Source organism: Triturus cristatus, chromosome 2_2 (assembly GCF_964204655.1).
Source record: "Triturus cristatus chromosome 2_2, aTriCri1.1, whole genome shotgun sequence".
Lineage (NCBI taxonomy): Eukaryota > Metazoa > Chordata > Amphibia > Caudata > Salamandridae > Triturus > Triturus cristatus.
This window is the reverse complement of record NC_140582.1, coordinates 855,087,766-855,107,404: the sequence shown is the minus strand read 5'-3', so window position 1 is coordinate 855,107,404 and position 19,639 is coordinate 855,087,766. Positions and strand designations below refer to the sequence as shown.

Below are 19,639 nucleotides of genomic sequence, written 5' to 3'. Positions count from 1 at the left end.
GGCATTATATAGAGCCCCCTGCACCCAACTTTGTTTAATGGGTGACAGTGTGATCCTATCTTTATCACACAGGGGACTAGACAAGGGTGTCCCTGTTCCCTTCTTTAATTTGCACTTTTTATAGACTCCCTAATTTGGAAAATTGAGGCTAATATAGGAATCCAGCCTATCCGGCTACAAGGCTTCGAGACCAAAATACTGGGGTACCAGATGATCTTGCGCTAACAGCAGCTAACCTACTTGAAGCCTTAATGGAGATAGAGTCCAGGTGGTTTCTGGTTATCTGCTCAATCGGGAGAAAACTCAAATAGTCATTAATAGCAATATCTGCTTACCGGATCCGCAAGTGACCGAATCTGCAGTTTATCTAGGAGTCACCATAACCTCAGAACTGGTCAAGATCGCTTAAAAGAATTTAGCTCCTGTGATCCAGAAGGGTAAAAAAAGATTTAGATAGGCTTAACTTGCACCTCAATTGTTGGACGATGTAACATAATTAAAATGATATTTCTCCCAAAGATTTTATATTTATTTAGAACGTATTATACCCCTAGTGTTTGAAAGTCATTGGTTTAAGGAGATGGGAAAAAAAGTCCAGAAGGGTGCTTAGGTTTATGTCCCTCCCCAGAGAAAGAGGGGGGGTGGTGGGGGAGAGCTGGCCCAAATTTAAAAATGTACTACTGGGCTGCAGCAATCCAATACATTCGGGGATTACTTGGAGGAAAGGTTGTGGATTGGTGGAGAAGTGATACTACCCGGATGTATTTGAATTGCTGCTAGAAAGAGGCCCCAAATTGGCTATTGAGATACAGTGAATCTAGTTATTATAAAAAAAGTTAAATTTAAGACCCTGGGGGCAGTAGTGTCTGTCTGGACCACTGTTAGGAAGAAGCTAGGGTTAGACAGGATGAATTTTTACACTCCCCTTTATGGTAACCATTATTCCCAGAGGTAATCCATGAAGGGGTTATGTCACGATGGGATGCGCTAGGAGTAAGGAAGATGGGGGATCTGGTCGATTCAAACGGCGTAATACCATTTGAGAAGGTTCTGCTGCTCTTTAATGTTGATCGCAAATAATTTTTTTAATACCTTCAGGTTCAAAGTGAAATCGCAAAAAAGAGGGGGCGCCCTTTCGAAAGAACCTATTATGGAGGCAATAAGAGATCCAGAGGTCTGTACTAAAACCCAGATTTATATAAGGCTTAGGCAACTGACGGTTGATGACCTAGATAAACATCACGAGAAATGGCAGCAAAAGCTAAGTATTGAAGGGATCAAGTTTATGAACTCACTTAAGCTGATCCATTCCGTACTGAGGTCGGCTGGTCTGCAGGTGCAGCATTTTAAAACTATCTTTTTACGATACTATACACCAGCTAGGATCGCTCAATGAGGTGGCACAGAAGGGATTCTCTGTCCTCAATGCCACAGTGCTGATGCCGATATCATTCACATGTTTTTCACTTGCCCGGTTTTAGAGCCGTTGAAGATAGCTATTGAATAATTTTTAACACAATCTGAGGATTCATAAGACTCACGACTGCTTTAAAGTTTCTGGGGGTGGCAAAGGAAGGAGTACCACAGGCACACAGTACGTTTGTCTTCTTGGCCATGGCAGTAGCAAGAATTTGTATTTCATCAGCCTGGCTGAACCCTGGCTCCCCTTTATTACAGCAGTGGCTTTCACTGCTTTTAGCGATCTATAATCTTGAGAAGGGTATGAGAGGAAAGGATGGAGGGCTAGAAAATTAATTAATCTTATCCAGGCTCCCATCAATAATTGGAAAGCCGATATTGGAGGGAGGCAAGCCACAATCTCAACAATCTAGGGCCTCCAGGGTACTGAATGCAGCCTACTAGTGGTATTTTACGCTATGTAATGAATTCTCTTGTAAAATGTTTTTATTCCCTTTCTTATCCTATTTATGATTGCCAATGTTTCCTCAAGTATTTATTCATGATTGTATTTATAGAAATGTACTTTATCAATGGTGGCAAAAATAAAAAAGAAAGCAAATGGGGAATGAAAACCTAAAAGAATGGAATCATGTGAATGACCTTATAATGTAGTGCAAACGCCTTCACTGGTTAACATTATAAAAATGGTAAATGGAAATACCAGGAGTATCAACTCAATGAAATAGAATCACCTCAAAACCTACTTTTTGCAATTTAAAACTATCAGTTGGAGACAAAATATTCTAAACTCATTAAGCACAGGACAAAGAAACCAAAGAGTAAAATCAAAAAGTGAGCATGCATCCTGAAATATTGAATGAATTCAAATATAAACCTTAAACAGACATTTTCACTACACCACAGTTACTTAGAAACATACCTCAAAGATCTGTGCAAGTTGAACTTCTTTATTCGAGAATATAGAATGGATACAGTGGATGGCTTGTTTGGCTTGATGTGGTGTTCCTCGCTTTGCTTTCTGATGCAAAATTGGAATAAGGGTCCTAAAAACGATTACAGCTTCATTGAAAAATCAATTGCATTAAGTATCTTTGATTTAAAGTGACTTCTGAGAGGCAATGAGTTACACAATATATAAATCTTACACAATCATGTCAAGAATTGCCTGTGGCTAAGTAGGCACCTTTTGTCACTCCCTCACACATTACAGTTCAATACCATGTCTTGATAGTACATTCCATCTAAAAAGATGCTGTCCTACAGTAACTATCTTTCTGGTTGGTACCATGCGTATCTGCATACTCCTCATTTGCTCAATATCCCCCGGATATGGATCCAAAATTTTACACATAGCTACTTGGTGTCAGTAGGGGGTGCTGGCTACATCTCAATAGCAGAAGCAGCATCACAGTGACGTAACTGGAGTCATTAACTGTCCACCCTGCTGCATATTCATCAGTTCTTATTTTTTGATGCCTTTCAATGAGGATCTAGAGCTCTCCTCTTGTCTGATATTTCTTCAGAGGTTCTTCTTCACAGCAAATGCAATGTTGGGAATATTCCCCTCCTACATGGTCACATTTTAAACCTCGACACACTTGCAATACTCAAAAGTCTAACGGATTCTCACAAGGACTGCCTCAACGACCCAAGTGTGACAGGAATGTTCAGACGTGGGTTCCGTGCTCACTGGGATACTGGATTCAAGCTATATCTGGCTGATGAGCCCATAATAAGTGTGAAACAGATCATGGGTTGCTTGTTTTCCAGTTTGAGGACCTAGCCTGGCAGCCCGGGCTAGACTGTTCTAACTGGAGCAGAGTCAAGGCTGATTAGCATATGGCTGGGTTCAAACTGAGGTGGCATGGTGGGCGAAAAACTTTTGCAAGGATCAGGTCTTTCAGTGCAGAGACCCTTTTTTCATTTCAGTTTGAGAACGTGTTATTGAACATGTAACAAGTGATGAATTGCTATTTCATCAAAAGCACGTTTATGGCATGTGCTTTTATTCAGTAACGGTATAATGAATATCTCTGATGAGCAAGATCAATCAAAAACACATTCAGAGAGATAATTTACATGTTATTCCTGCAATGTAGTAAATCTTATTCTTTCCCTCTATAACTCTATTATTTTAATTACTTGTTTTTAGGATTCTTTCTTTTAGTTTTAGGATCTGAAACATTTATAACAGGTTCGATCTTAGTTGTACATTCCATTTTAGTTAGCCTCACCAGATTGTTTGTCTATGTAGGCCTCGACTATTTTGACAAACTGAGGTCACCATCTTTCAAAGGCAGTCGCCCTCTTTCTCCATTTATGCAGTCACTGTCATGACTACTTTATTAGATGCATACGTCACCTGACCATATCTTTATAAAAACAGAGAAAGCATCAAGCCCGTCGATCAATGACACAGATACAACAAGGTGACATCTGTCTGATTAAAAACATGTCAATACATAACCAAGATAGAGTAGTCTGAATCGATGCCCTCTGACCTAATAAGTCCACAAGGAAACATCCCGGATGCACATAATTTATATGTCAGACATTCCTTAACTTAAGTCAGAAATTCCAATCTCTGATAAGAAACAGTATATAAGAACTGTCACTTGAACACTGTTAGAAGAGAAACTTCACCCATGTCACCGACGTAGATCATAGATCAAGATAATCACAGCACCAGATTCCATCCCGACCAAAAGAACATCAAGCAAGACTCCCTGAAGCTCTGCAACGCATTCATTCTGCATTGTCAAACTGGTGCCAGAATTGTTTTCTCTCGTAGACACAATCTCCTAGCTCTTGGCCTTGTACTCCTGTTGTCCAGGTATGCGCAGCACCTCGGAAACTCAGATTTATGTACTCATGTGCTAGAACTAGCGTAGCGCTTAGGGATAGTATATTAAGGCTGTTAGGGCCATAAACTGTAATGTTCCAAGACTTCCCCGTTATTGAAAGTCTTAGATGGTTTTTAGGTCGAGCCTAGAGTCAGCGCGCATGGGCCGGTCTGCGAGACTAGTTGTAGTCAGTATGAGATAAAGCCCTTCCCCACTCTCCGCCCATATTGGTCATTGGCTTATGTCATTGCCCTTCGTAAATGCAGGCTTCTGATTTCTTAATAGGCTTGTCAGTCCCACATTGGTACTGCCTTGTCTGCCTTGTAACCTCCCATGGTGACTGGCCCCTTTACTTCGGTTGTTAAACGTTGTGTTATTTAGTCTTGTAAGCACTATTTTGTTTATTGCGTTTGTCCTACTTCACGCACAATCAAGTGTTATGCTTACATTCAGCGCGGGACAATGGCGGCCACTTGTTTGCAATGCCGAACCAGACCTATTGCATTGCAAATATTGTTGTAATTGGTGCACAGCACAGGGGCACGAGCACTTTCCCTTTAAGTAAGGGGCCCTTCCTTTGTTCAACATAGCGCAGCTCGAGGACCTCAATTTTTTTTATTTATAACTGGGAAAATCCAATCCGTGGTGTCACTGTTGTGAGAAGTTGACCTGATATATGATGTCACTAATTCTAGTGTACAACCTGTATCAGTACAAACAACCCTTATGGTGATTGGTTGTAAAGTCAACCTTATAGACCAGCTATCCTAGTGGTAGCATGGACAAGAGCAGTCTTAGGCTAAACTCTGAATGGCATATGAAGCCAGCTGTTATACCATATGTAATCCCTTGAATACCAAATGAAAGGACACCACAACAGATATATATAAAAATAGAATGTATTTATTCTAGTCAAACCCTCAGCACTCTTTATGAGATTCGAGGTAAGTACAACACAGTCTTATTTAAGCATACATTAAGTCACATAGGTAAGTAATACAGTTAGGCCCTAGGGGCCACGCAAACCATATACTAAGTAAGTGGTATAAGGACCACTTTCACGAACACAGGATAGGCCTAGGCCTAGGGAATCGCTGGGGCTACACTATACTACAAACAGTTAGGAAGTGGGAGGCCCACGGGATTCAGGTGCAGAGTGGAAACACTCACGCGTAATGCGTAAAAGTCGATAGAATCACTAGCAGTTAGAAATAAGCAGTTTTAGGACACTTCTGGTATAGCTAGAAAGTCGAGACTCGGAAACTAGAACCTAGGATAGTCAATACCCTTGTGAGCACCGAAGTACCCAAGTTACCTAGCCCACGGGCTGCGGGTGCATAGGTGTAAACTTGCGTCGGGTTTCGTCGTGGACTTCTATGGATGCCTGAAGGAAAGTTGCTGACAGGCGGTCAGTGAAGAGTGTCCGGTGGATCCCAAGGTGGGGATCAGGAAGGAAGGAACCTGGAAGCAGAAGGGACAGAGTCTAGGTCACCAGCCAGGAGCCGGGAAGGAACCAAGAAGGAACCAGGCGATGTTGTGAAGATGCAGGTGAAGAGGTGAAGCTTGTCGCAGCAGCCACGGGTACCAGGAGACGTCGAGGACGACCAGGACCAGGAGGTGAGCTGTCCCACGAAGGCTCTTGCTGTCGGCGGCGTCGAAGTCGAGTCAGGACCCAACAAGCCTTGGCAAGCGGAACCCACGCAGGATGGAGGACTTGCTTCTGGTGCAGACCAGGAAGGTCTGGGGTGCTTCTCTTTCACAGAGGAGCGGGAGCCAGTCTGGAGGAGCCGGACCAGCAAGTTGAAAGTAAAGGTTAGTCGTCGCAGAGACTACTAGCCAACGGGCCAGCAACCGGACACCACGTCGACCAACACAGGTGCAGAAGGGCCCCACGCAGAACACGTGAAGTGTGGGGAGCTGATCTTCTTGGCAGATTGTGCTCGGGAGTGGGGCTTCTCAATTCCCCAAGCACAGCCTCGAGGGAGCCTCGGAAGTTGCGCTAGTCAGTTACTAGCCACTTCTCCCAAGTCGCTGGTCCCACGTCCCTCGCCGCCTCCACGGGTCTCAGCTTCGCTGGAGATGTGGATCTGGTTCAGAGGTGTATGGAAGTCTCGGCGCTGGTCAGTCTCTGCAGTCGTCCCTCGTAGGATTCAGTCGCAAAGCAAGCAGCGGTCGCTGGATGGTGCCTGGTTGCCCAGGGTGGTCACTCCTTGGCCACAAGGGAGATTTCTTCAGTCTTCTTCCTGAGGTCGAATGTCGAAGGTCCAGAGTTTCTGTTCAAGTTGCAGATTCAGGTTAATCTAATTTAGCAGGGCCCACTAGCTACTAATATACTGGGCAAGTGGGCTGGGCTACCTGCAAGGTCCCTCCTATGGGTGGGACCAGGAAGGGGAGTGGCTACACCCCCTTTCCTTTGTCCAGTTTCGCGCCAGAGCTGGGGCTGGAGTGCCCCAGCACCGGTTTGAACTGGACTATGCATGGAGCACCTTGGGTGCCCCAGGCATGTCTCATTCCTTTCAGCCCTCCCTGCCCCAGTACACTAAAGTCTGTCTGGGGAGGTGCTAGCACCTCCCGAAGCAGGAAACCTATTGTCCAGGCCTCCCTGGCTGGGAGGGCTCCCAGCAGCAGGAGGTCAGACTCGTGTCTGTGGCAGCAGCATCCATTTTGTGATGCTGAGGCTTTGGTGAGAGTTAAACAACAAAGTAGGATTTTAACATGTCTCTCCCTCTAGAAGGGAGGAATAATATCCTCATCACCAGAAATGGTATGGGGGTATTATTCCAAAGTGTTAGACACCTTACACGACATGTTTTGATAAAGCCAAACCATAGTTACCATAACCATTTAAGATTATAAGGGACTTTAAGAGTATATGGTAGGCCATATAATAGAACAGCTATAAGGACATGGTTCCGAAAGCTGCAGGCAGGCTCAGCTCATGCTAGAGCACCATCTCACATGTTACCAAGCACTCTGCCTCCAGGATTGTTAAGGCCTGCCATAGGAGTGGCTGATAGGTACACATGTGTCTATATTAAGGGTAGATATAGGTATACTATATCTAAGCAAGGAGTGATTACACGACCTTGCCCCAGCTGAGTGATCAGCCAGTTGTGTCTGATTGGAAGGCCAGACCAGGGGTGGCATAATACATGCTGCAGCCCCTGGGAGGCCTAGGGTACACCTATGCCCTGGGTACCTAGGGTACACTGTACAGGGTCCAATAAGGTGATCCTTACCAATTGGGTATGTACCTAGGGTACATGGAGTCCATTTTAAAGAGAGCAGACAGCCTGAGACCCTGAATGGCAGGATCTCAGGCCAACTAAGTCGAAAAACCAGCTAGACGCTAGGCAAAAAGTTGGGGGAAACCATAGTCAGATATCCACCTTCCTACAACTGTAACCCGGCACAGTAACTAACTGGGTTGAACAAAGAGCTCTATGCAGGAGAACAGTGCGCCCAGGGTCAGGGCAGCGCTGGGAACGGTCAGCAGTCCCCACACGCATCTGACCGCCTGCAGATGGTAGGCCGCTTTCCTTCTCTTGTAGCAGCAGACAGCCACTGACGTCAACCAGCAGGTAACAAGCTGAGTGTCCGTATCGCCCAGAGGGGCGGGGATGCATGGGCAGAAGGAGTCCTGTGTTATTACAATTAACATGGAGCGGCCTGAGCAGCTGAGCTTTCACAGGGACCTCACCTGGCAAAATGATCGATTTGGACTCCGCTTGTTTATCCGTGCATGGATCTGCACGGAAGCTGGCTTGCCGAACCTTTGCCACTTCCCTGGGGTTGTGTAAAATTACGTGCTGGTCAACAAACCTTGGCAGAGATCTTCACAATCAAAAATATGCCCCTTTCAGTAAAAACACATACAACGCTTTATATAAACATAATCCAGACATTTTATTTCTTGTGAATGTCAGGCAGTAATTTGTGCTCATTCCCGTGAAACAGTGGCTTGAGACAATTGTGGGCTGATCAACAGCCAAATGTAACTACACTCGAAGAATGAAGCGTGGCCGTCCATATCCCCAGTGGGCATTCCAGTTTATGGGTTACATAACATTTCTGCTGGATTTAGCGACTGTTCCATAGGTGTTAAGCATTGGACAGTAAAATACAGGGCCAGCTTTCCACGGATTTAGTAAAAATACCATCTAAAACTAACAGGCACCAATTACCAGCTATAAAACGGGACGAGAATTTTGTTTATACCGGTTCAGAACTTTAAAAAACGCAGCAAAATCGGACTTGAAAGGTGCAGTTCTTCTGTTTTTAAAGACCATATATGCGGGTCGGATGTGCTGGTTTGCGGAAAACTGCGTCTATGTCTTGAGCTAATCCTTGTCAAAGACTCCGCATGTGCCACCAAATATTGCAGCAGAGTGGATGCATGACAGAGGGAAAACTCTTCTTAAGATGCCAATAACAAAACAACAAACAAGCATTTGCAATGCAATAGGTCTCGCATTTACGCGAGTTTGAACTATTGACATTGCAAATGACAATGCATTTATCTGTTTTTAAAACTTAAATATAAGGTAGTCATTTGCAATGTCAATAGCTCAAACTCGCGTAAATGCGAGACCTATTGCATTGCAAATGCTTGTTCTCTCGAGCGCCCTAGAATCGAGATCAGATCCGTATGTTTCATATTTTGTTCCCCTGACGTATATATTTCCACATGTTCCAGCATGCCTTGAGGTCTGGAATATAATATTTACATTCTTTGACAATTGTTTGCGCTCAACAATAATGTATGTGTCACAATTTACCACGAGAGGCTGGGGTCGGCTTCATTAGGTAATGCAGGGATGTTTGTGTGTCTGGCTCTGGTAAAGTAACAATGTCGAGAATGGGGAGTATAACATGACAAAAACATCGTATTGGCGTGGGTGCCACTTAGCACTTCATCACGTAGAAATGACAGTGGAACTTTAATTATTTCGTGCCTGTGGGACAAAATACTGGCAGGTTCAGAAATTACAACAGGTCATGCTAGAAGCGTTATCCAAGGCTGGAGCGATTTCTTCGGCCCGTGGATTTTTTTTTAAAGTGTGTAAAGAAATGTGTTATGTTTTGGAGACTAGAGCAAAATGTCGAATTGTGAAAACAAATGGCCCACTTGGTGGTGCAAAAAAATCAACAAAAGGGTGATGAAAGGGGAACCCCAGATGGGTCTGCAGAGGTCCCCGATAGGAATGGACCCAAAATCACTACAGCAAGGAAAGGTGGTCAGTCAGAGGCACCCGCAATGGATTGTGTGTGAAAATGTACACCCTCCCCCCCCCCCAATCCAGGACTGGTGTCAAAGGGACGAGGAGAGGGTTGCTTTCAACAGAGTACAAGAATGAGATTAACTGAACGATGGAGCCAGACTAAACGACGTTTGTCGCTATTAAAGTCACAGAGGCTGAGAAGCAAAACATTTTTTTGTTAATGATCCTGCCAACACCCGGCACTTTGAATTGCTTAGTAACTTAAGAACAACGCACTTTAAATAAGAGGAAGAAAGAGTAGCGGAAGACGACGGAGGAGAATAGTGGGCAAGAGAAGGCACGGAAGAAAGAGTGAACGGAAATGAAAGGAGGGGGAGGTGTGAAATCAGGAAAGCGAAAGAGGCTCGAGAGGAATAATGTAAGGACGAATGAGAAGGATGGATACGCAAATAAAGAAAAAGTGAAAGCAAATTTGTGACACGGCGGAGCGTGGCATGCGCGCTTGGCGGGGCGGGGGAGCAGACCCTTTGAAGTTTGATGCCGAGGGCGCCAGTGGGCTGAAGCGCTTCCCCAAACAGATTGCATGGCGGCACGATGCACGTGATTGTGCGCGTGCTCGCCATGCAATCCACTTTTGGGAGCCCCTCTTACTAGAGTCTCGCATGGCGATTGCTACGCAATAGCTAGGTGAGACCTAAAAACAAGGCCATCTGGGGAATATGCATAGTACAAGGATTAAAAGCTTTGTTTGCCCATGGGGGAAGGAGGGAGTAATTTCATTTGCACTCCCTTCTGCAGGTTTGAGGGGAAATTCATTTAGAGGAAAGCTGAATTTGGAAAGGATGCCATAAATCCCGGAGAAATAATTTAGCATTGCCCCCTTCTACTCCTCCCTCCAGTGGCACCTCTGCTCAAAAGGGCCTGCTGGGCCTATCCTGCCAATCGCCTGACAGTTGTGTTAATTAAGTACCACAGCCTGCAGTAGGCTGGGCCCTTAGCAGAGAAAGGGCTTCTGTTAACTCGCACATCAAAGGCCTGCTGGGGTTTGGTGCTGTCGAAGGGGTGGGGCCAGCAGGGCAATACCTTCTTTGTCCCATTGGAACAAATTCTATAGGGGACTGCTTAGCCTTATAGTATGGGCCCGTTGGCAAGGCAATGAGCGTCCATTCAGCAGAAGACTAGGCGCTGGCTGCTGACCACCTACTACTGAAAAGGAACAGAGCACTATGGGCAGCTAACAGGGTTCCCTGCTTTGCCCCGAGGTCCACCTGGTAGTTCACTCCATGGAGGGGACACCTCGCTTAAGAAACATTGACACATTCATTGTTTCTTCCTTTTTGAGACTGGTGTTTTTTTGTTTTGATCGATTTTTTTTTTCTTTGCAATCACTATTGTTTTTTTTAACCATAAACTATACCTAAACTATACCTAAAGAGAAGGTTCACGTTGCTTTAAACGTTTTATGCTTACAAAGCTTATACCATCTCCTACTAGGATTCTCTGGTTACATCGAATTCACTTATCTGCCAGTAGTTTCCCTGATCATTTGTCTAGGAAGAGAGAGTAAAGGGTTTTTAGGAAACAGGAAAATGATATTGATCTTGGTTGATGAAATAAAATCTGAAACATGGTTGGCAAAACGGATTACGATCAATGTTTGCACTTGAAGAAATTTGCTCCTTGAGTAAGAGAATCACACTTTGAAATCTGTAAATCAGTGCGAGGATTTTTTCCTGCAGACGTGCTTGGCCTCTAGTTTGCTGCATTTCCTTAGATCGGAATTGATGAAATGTGTTTTTTTAGGTCTCGCATGAGCTGACCTGGCGAGACATTTAGTAAGCGGGTCTTCCAAGTGCTACCCACAGGCTTTTTCCGGCCACCAGCTTGCTGTTACACGCACAAGCGCGCGCGCGCCTCGCTCCGCCTCTCCAACACTGCGTGCGCATCCCTCGCATGCTTAGCACAGAGCGCATCATCACGATCACGATGACTTTCGATTTCAAGGCCGCGCAGCGTTACTTTTACGGCCGCGCGGCCAATGCTTGGTTTTTATAGTTGATGTTGAGAAATTGATCAATGCTTTCGCGGTAAAGATAAGGACATTAACACAAGACCCGGTTTTAATAATTCCCAGGTCTGATAATCGCTCCACTCTTAGCGCTGCTGCACCGCTCCATTTTGTCGCACCCGTGTTTCTAAATTCGCATCAGTGACACGTTCCCGACGTGAGTATCTCTACAGACCCTACTCCGTCCCTTTCCTAAACATCTCTCCACAGCCCCACCACTGTCCCTCGGTTTTCTAATTAATTCATGTTACCAGATCTCTCCTTCTACCTGGCCTGCCCCTCTATCTGAAAGGAATTTCCATTTTATAAGAAAACGTTTGCACAGCCCAAGTTTGTCTTTCATCCTGTTATAAAAAACGCTATATATGAAGGTAATTTTCTTTAGAACATATCTCCCCAGTGCCCTTCTTTCTGAACATAATTTCCATTATAATAAAGAATTTCCACAGCTTGAGCCTCCCTCCACAGCCGACCCCACCCCTCCACATGGTGGTAATTCCTCCCCCCACCCACAGCCCCACCCTGCACCTCGCTACCAGAAAACTTCTCATTATAAGAGCGTGTCCTCCGAGCCCCCGCCTGCCCCTACCCGGATATAGCTCTGGTTACTGTTTGTTTCCTTATGTTTTAAATGACCCAGCACCTCCCTCCGCATACCCGCACTTAAATCGAACTACTCACCTGCTGTTTGAGCGGGGCTTCTCCTTCCTCGACCTTATTGAGCGTCATCTTGGGGGCAGTTGTGACACAAGTGGACGCCATATTGGTGAGCGCACTAGTGTTTGGTACACGACAACTGCCTATTTAATCAGGCCAATGCAAGCGCGCAGCCACAAAATGATAGAACGCGTTACTTGCAGAGCTGAAAGGACACGAGGGGCTATCACAGGGAACCAGGGGCTGGAAACTGTTGCTGCTATCGATCGACTAAGGTCTTTTACTGATTGTTTCCTTATGTTTTAAATGACCCAGCACCTCCCTCTGCATACCCGCACTTAAATCGAACTACTCACCTGCTGTTTCAGCAGGGCTTCTCCTTCCTCGACCTTATTGAGCGTCATCTTGGGGGCAGTTGTGACACAAGTGGACGCCATATTGGTGAGCGCACTAGTGTTTGGTACACGACAACTGCCTATTTAATCAGGCCAATGCAAGCGCGCAGCGGGCGCGCCGATGGCGTGCCGGAGGCGCGCCAGAGGCAAGCCCGTCTGCGCCCGTCCGCGCTCCGGACTTGCTCGGTGCGATACACGCTGCCTGTGTAGTCAGCGAGGCACGCCGCATTTACTCAAGAAAACAGCTTTTGGATATAGGTAGCAGGGCAGATACTGCTGCTGATTTTGATGCTGCCTACCTTGGACCAGCTGTGGGAAAAAGGTGTACTAAAACATCTAGCAGCCTAAACTGCGGGCTGATTAACTGCAGGTCATTAGTAAAACACCACACGGAAATTGCTTTGCTGATCGACGATATGAAGCTCGATGCTCTGTTTCTAACCGAAACCTGGATTAGAGCGGAGTCCGTGGTAGAGATAGGTCTCGCCTGCCCTGGTGGATTTAAAATTTTACACAACCCTAGGAAAGAGGGTAAAGGGGGAGGGGTGGGAGTGATATTTAGAGAAGAACTTAATTTCACTCTTTTGCAGGTGGATGAGATAGACGGGATTGAACTGATGGGATTTTCGCTTCAGGAAGTTAAAGGCAGTCTCTATACAGGATTGATCTGTTACCGCCCCCCAGGGAGTACCACCATGTATCAGCCTCTCTTGGATACCATCACCAACTTATCCCTAACACACTCTAAAATGATCATCCTGGGCGATTTTAATCTGTGGGAGAATGCAAGCATGAGTAACCAGTTGAGAGATTTGAAATATACCTGCACCAACTTCAATCTTCAACAGTTGGTTACCTCCCCGACCCATCAGGGAGGGCATATACTCGACCTCCTGTTCGCAAATGAGTCAGAGGTGAAAATATTAAACATCGTCCCTCAAAACTGGACGGATCACTACTTAATCCATTTTAAAATGCTGTTAGCCGGTCGACAAGACCAAGCCAAAACCTCCGCGACGTTTCAGAGAGGTAGGAACTGGGCTAAACTGGGCAGGACAGGCGCCTCCTTAATACCACCCACATGTGAGCCCCTTTCGGGCATCTAGCACGGTAGAGGATAACTACACTACTCATCAGGAGTTCATTACGGATGCCTTGGATCAATTAATTCCACTAAGGAAAATAAAAACCAGAAATAAAATCTCGGCACCCTGGTAGAACGATGAACTGAAACAGTCACGACTAATGTGCAAAAAGGCTGAAAGGAAATGGAGGAAGGGGTACTTGGAGGGGGACAAGTCAGCATTAAGGGCGGCACAGACGAAATATAAGATGCACATCCTGGAAAGCAAAGCCAAATTCTATGCCAAAACCATTGTGCAAGCATCCAATGGGACTAAAGAACTCTTTAAGATCGTGAGAGATATCTCGGCTCCAACCTGTCTGGAGAATAAAGTGGAGGCCTCACAGAAGTTATGCCATGGGATTGCCGTCCACTTTGAGGATAAAGTGGCAACGATCGTTGGCTCCTTTAAGGACAACGAAGTTGCCATCCAGGACCTTGGTAAAGAGGCAACTAAAGGGACTCTGGGTCAGCAATGTTCCTTGGCTAGTTTTCCTACCCTCACTGACCTCATTTTTAACACAACGGTGCAAAGCATTTCTTCATGCTCGCCACTTGACCCCCTGCCCCAGAAGGTGTGGAAGACATATGGCCGCCTGACTCTTCCCTGGCTACGCCAGATATGTAACCAATCTTTGGAAGAAGGCATAGTCTTGAAGGGATGGAAGCAGGCGGTGGTGTCTCCTTTAATTAAAAAACCCTCGCTGGACCCGACTAACCCGGCCAATTTTCGGCCCATCTCCCTCCTCCCTTTCCCAATTACAATTTTGGAAAAGGTGGTAAGTAGATCTCTATCAGATTACCTGGAGAAACATCATTTGCTGGACAGGGATCAGTTTGGTTTCCGACCCGGACACGGGGCGGAGTCAGCCCTGATAACCATGATGGACAACTTTCGGATGCGGGCCGACAACGGGAGCACCGCGATTTTGGTGCTCCTGGATATGTCGGCCGCATTCGACACAGTGAGTCATCCAATTCTGCTTGAGAGACTGGAGGGTATAGGGGTAAAGGGTCAGGCACTGCAGTGGCTTCGGTCCTACTTGGCGGAGAGACAACAGTTGGTAACTCTGGGTCCGTTTACATCTGGGAAATCACCCATAGTCCATGGGGTACCACAGGGCTCTAGTATCAGCCCCATTCTTTTCAATATATTTTTACAGCCACTTTTTTCGATCATTAAAGAGTTCTGGGTTGAGTTAGTCAACTATGCGGACGACACACAACTGGCATTCTCTGTGGAGGGAAAACAGGCGGTCTCCATGGAACAATTCCAAGAATGCATGCGCCTGACCACAGATTGGCTGCGGAGAAACTCCTTGCAGCTTAACCGGCAAGGCTGGCCCTGCACTTGCCGGTGGAGTTCAGGCTTGCCCCTGAGGAGGCTTCGCTGGCCCCCGCCAACACAATACGCAACCTGGGGGTCCTAATAGATAAAAACCTCCAAATGGATTCGCAGGCAAGTAAGACAGCCAGTGTGTGCTTTGGGCTACTGCGCCTGCTGCATCGGATTCTCCCGATTTTGCCAAAGGACATGCGACCCCTGATTGTAAGGAGCACAGTGCTGAGTAGAATGGACTACTATAATTCCCTGTACTTAGGGGCCCCTCAGTACATCTTCCAGGGGCTGCAAAGAGTCCAGTCGGCCGCGGCTAAAATTGTGCTAAACCGTAGGCGCGATTCATCTTCTACTCAGGCTCTGTGAGAGCTCCATTGGCTACCAATCAGGGAAAGGGTCCTCTTTAAAACTCTTTGTCTGATTTACAGAGTGACACACGGGATGGGCCCAGTCCCTCTTCAGGAAAGGTTCACCTGGTATCTCCCCCAGAGACAGCTGCGATCCTCCCGCGCAAATCTGCTGGTAACGCCTAGATTCAAACGGGCTAGAATGGGCGGGGGGGCCTTCGGCGTGGTGGGCGCCCGTATGTGGAACGAGCTACCACAGAGGATCAGACAGATCGACTCCTTAACCGAGTTCAGAAAGAGCCTTAAAACATGGCTCTACCCATAAGCCTCATTTCTTCATCCTGCCTAACCTTTCAGCACCGGCAATACTTGTCTATATCAGAGCGCCAGGATACCCGTGGGGTGACAGCAGCGCTATACAAGAATCAATTCAATTCAAATGAGATGAGAAGGTTCTCTGGTGACGTCACTCCGTAGCTTCAGGTGTTATACATGCGGGTGCTACTCGTGCCAGCCGCCCTTACAGCGCTGCCAGCGTGTCCATGTCACCTCGCAGAGTAATGTCGTGGATGGAGGGTGGGGGGACATTCCAAGCCTCGGGGGTTTCCTTTCCGTGTTCGGACAGTTACAGAGCCGAGCTGATATTTCTAACGCTTTGCCTTCGCCTCACTCACCCTCCTCTTCTGACTCCCTCTACTTTGTTAGGGGGGAGGGGTCTTACATTTCTGCCTCCATCCTCGCTTGATCTACGCTGCAGGAAAGTGATGTTTTTGTATACTTTTTCACACATGTTTTTGAACCGTTTGTTGGCAAGGCAGGGTGAGTTGGCATGGCCACAGAGCCTTGCAGCATTATATCAAAACAGGTCCCAAAACAGACCAGTGCGTTTCCACAAAGTGGGCTACAACGCACAATGAAGGCGAAAGTACCACGAAAAAGGATATTTTACAGCGGTTTCTTAAAGAGAATAAACATCAAAGACTCCATAAAGAGCGAGCATGTGAAGAAGTAAAATTCAGCTACCCTGGAGGGAAGCAAAACAAGCATTGGCATAGCCAATAGGTCTCGCCTTTGGGACCTTGTAAGTGTTTAGCCATGCAACAGTTGTTGCTGTTGTACAAAGGATATTGTGCTGCATAACTAAATACTTATAAGGACCAAAAAGAGAGACCTATTGGCTATGTCAATGCTTGTCATAAATAGACATTACCTATATTCAGGTCGTTTGGATGACGAGGAGGGGCATAAGACCATCGTAAGATACGGTCTTTGGCATCCGGACCCGCAAAGTATTGCACCTATTGTACTTCCATAACCCGCCTCAAAAAGTTGGAGTTACCTGAAGCAAACTTTAATGCATTACACAGGAGGGAGTCTGCCTTCGGGGCCTGCTAATAGAATCAGTTTTAGAGTGACTATATTTCTCAGAAAAACTTACATACGCGAACACAAAGAAACAGCATGTTTGTATTGTGCAATTTCCATTAGAAGTGATTAATAATCGTTTTATTTTTTGCTCTTAAGGGGCCTCCTTGTTATCTGAAGCTCAGTAGGGCCTCTTTTGTATTTTTTTTAATTTTTTTTTACAGTGGTCCATTTTAATGCCGCTTTTTAGTTGCACTTATTCATTTTACCATCTATTGCTTACAAAACTCTTTGGCAGTTGGGTGGTTTTCAGTGCAAATGCATAGATTGCATCAGTGCTCAATTTGTAAAAGAATGAGTGCTGGTCCCAAGGTTTTGCTCAGACTGTGCATGGGGTGCCTAATGCCAATCTTGTCTCCACCACCACTAGAATCCTGTTCCGTCACCCCACTTCCAGAATTCCGAACGGCCCTCCAAACCTAGCTGTTCAAATAAGCCTAGGGATCTGAAAGCGTAAGGATACCCTAATGAGTAATTAGCCGTGCTTTATAAATCCTGATTGATTGAAGGCTGCACAAGCCTGATTCCACTTCATGCCTCTCTCATCCACTACCAGACACTCCCTGGGCTTGTATCTCACTCTTGTAGGTTCATTTTCATCCCAGTTTTCTCTTTCACTGTTTTTCTGTCTTCCTCTTTATTTTGTTTTGTAGGTTGCACCTGGGCAGCGCATGCACTGCTCTGCAAGGCATGCTGTATTAAGGTATGGACTTGAAGCTCTGCCCATTCTCCGCCCATATTTTTCACTGGCTTTTGTCACAGTCCTTTGGAAACTGTGGCTTTTCACTGGTCAATAGGCTTAGTAGTCCCTCCTTCGTGCCGCCTTATGTCATTTTGTAACCTCCCATGAGGAAACCCCGTTACATGTGTTGTTAATCGGTTACATGTGTTGTTACTCGGTAGGCTTTAATTACAGCCTCCAAGCACTATTTGCTTAAATGGTTTCCTCCAGCCTGCTGCTGCAGGCAGGACACTCTCTCTCCATTGCTTATTTATTTATTAATTCATAGCATAGAACACTCATACAGTGGAGGCCGTGCCTCTGGTTTATTTGCAGCACCCAACGCGGCCACAAAAACTGCCCCATGCTGCACTTTCACTTTAATGGCGGCCGCGCTCTGTTCCTTACAGTAAAACCACAGCATGGGGGCTTTTACAAACAAGCATTTGTAATCCAATTGATGTCACATTTACAAGAGTTTCTTAAATGTCAGACCTAATGCATTGCAAATGCTTGTTTTCTTCTGTGATGTTACCACTAATGTGTGCACTACAGCACAGCATTTCAAACAAGTTACTTACCTTTGGTAATGCCTTATCTGGTAGAGACAGGATTTAGCCGCAGATTCCAAGATGTCAGGCTGGAACTGAAACATTTTTCCCTCAAGCAATACCCTTGAGTGCCGGTAGGTGGCAATGGTTGACTCCACGAGATGTTGGCGGCGTCCGCGGAGAGGTGACGTCCGCATGACCTATATAGGTGCCACCTCGGCGCACTGAGGTCAGCTGCTTTCCACGCCATGAGCATGGAGCCATAATGTGCACTGACAACAGCTAGGACCCTGAAAGGGATCAGCCCCGACCCTAAAAACCTGTAGGCAGTGTGGGGAGGATGGGTTGGTCTGTAAGGAATCTAAGGCTAGATCATGTCTCTATAAGATACCGCGTTACCAAAGGTAAGTAACTTTTCCATCTGACAGAGATCTCTAACTGCAGATTCCTTACCTTAGAATAGATACCCAAGCAATCCATGTAGGAGGGACTGTGGACAATTTTAGACCAGGAAATCCTGCAGTGCAGAGTGGTCAAAAAGGGCGTCCATTCGGACTGGACTGTCCAGGAAGTAGTGCTTGGTAAACTTGTGAAGGAATGCCACACGTTGTATCACACGAACACGATAATGATGAAAACATTTTTTGGACCAGTCCGCAACCCAACATTTTTTTTTTACCAGTCTGCAAGTATAAGTATTCTTTAATTTAATATTAACATCGTGGCTTGGTTATACAGCATTCCATATCACTGAGTGTTATCCATCATGAATCTAACAAGTCTGAGGACAGGTGACATCTACAGTCATGTCGATTCGACTGCATGCCATATATTTACATACAATTGTCTATATGTCCCCCAGTTGGTTTTTTGGTTCGTTTTAAACAGATACGGGGGTGGGGAGATGCGTTACTTGGTGGTGTAAGGACGGCCGCCATAGTTTGTACTACATTCTCACTACAGATGAACTCCCTCGTCATTGTACTTTGTGTACTGAGTGACACTTCGGTTCAATTTTGATTTCTTCAACATCTGTTTTCCCACCTTTGTTTTAGTTTTGCCTTTACAGAGGAATTTATCAATGTTTTTAATACGAACATTGTTATCATTGACATCGCGCTAAGTAGTGGGCGAGAGCTGCGCAGGTGCGCTAACTCCGTCCCCCTTTTGCTGAGGCGAGCCTTAGTCTACTATGGGTCCTCAGCCAGGCTTGTGTACGATGAACGGAGGGACTTTAAATGCAGCGGCACCTTCCGCTCGGTGCCTCCGATCACAGCCTCAGTCTGCGATGGGGTACCGACGGACAGGTTAGTACACGGTTTTACCGTCTGTATGTGCCTCTTATATTTAGTAAGTTTGTGTTTTTAATGCACACGCTGAGATAGCGGTTTTTCAGAAGGCATTTGAGAGTACGTGTCTCCGGTGTCCCTATCGGCGTTTGTTAATTTATTTTTATGGGTGACTCTTTATGGCTTATACATGGAATTGAGAGAGATGTTTCTTTGATATGGCCACATTCTGTCTAA

At 45.9% G+C, this 19,639-nt stretch overlaps 1 protein-coding gene across 1 annotated transcript in view; it reads right to left on the bottom strand.

Annotated features, from left to right (window-relative positions):
• The window catches only part of PDS5A (PDS5 cohesin associated factor A), a 1,513,477-nt gene that overhangs the window by 879,940 nt on the left and 613,898 nt on the right, over positions 1 to 19,639 (bottom strand). The window contains exon 20 of the mRNA XM_085642237.1: positions 2,342 to 2,465. Coding sequence (XP_085498363.1) covers positions 2,342 to 2,465 — 124 coding nt within the window. The remainder of the gene's footprint in view (positions 1 to 2,341; positions 2,466 to 19,639) is intronic.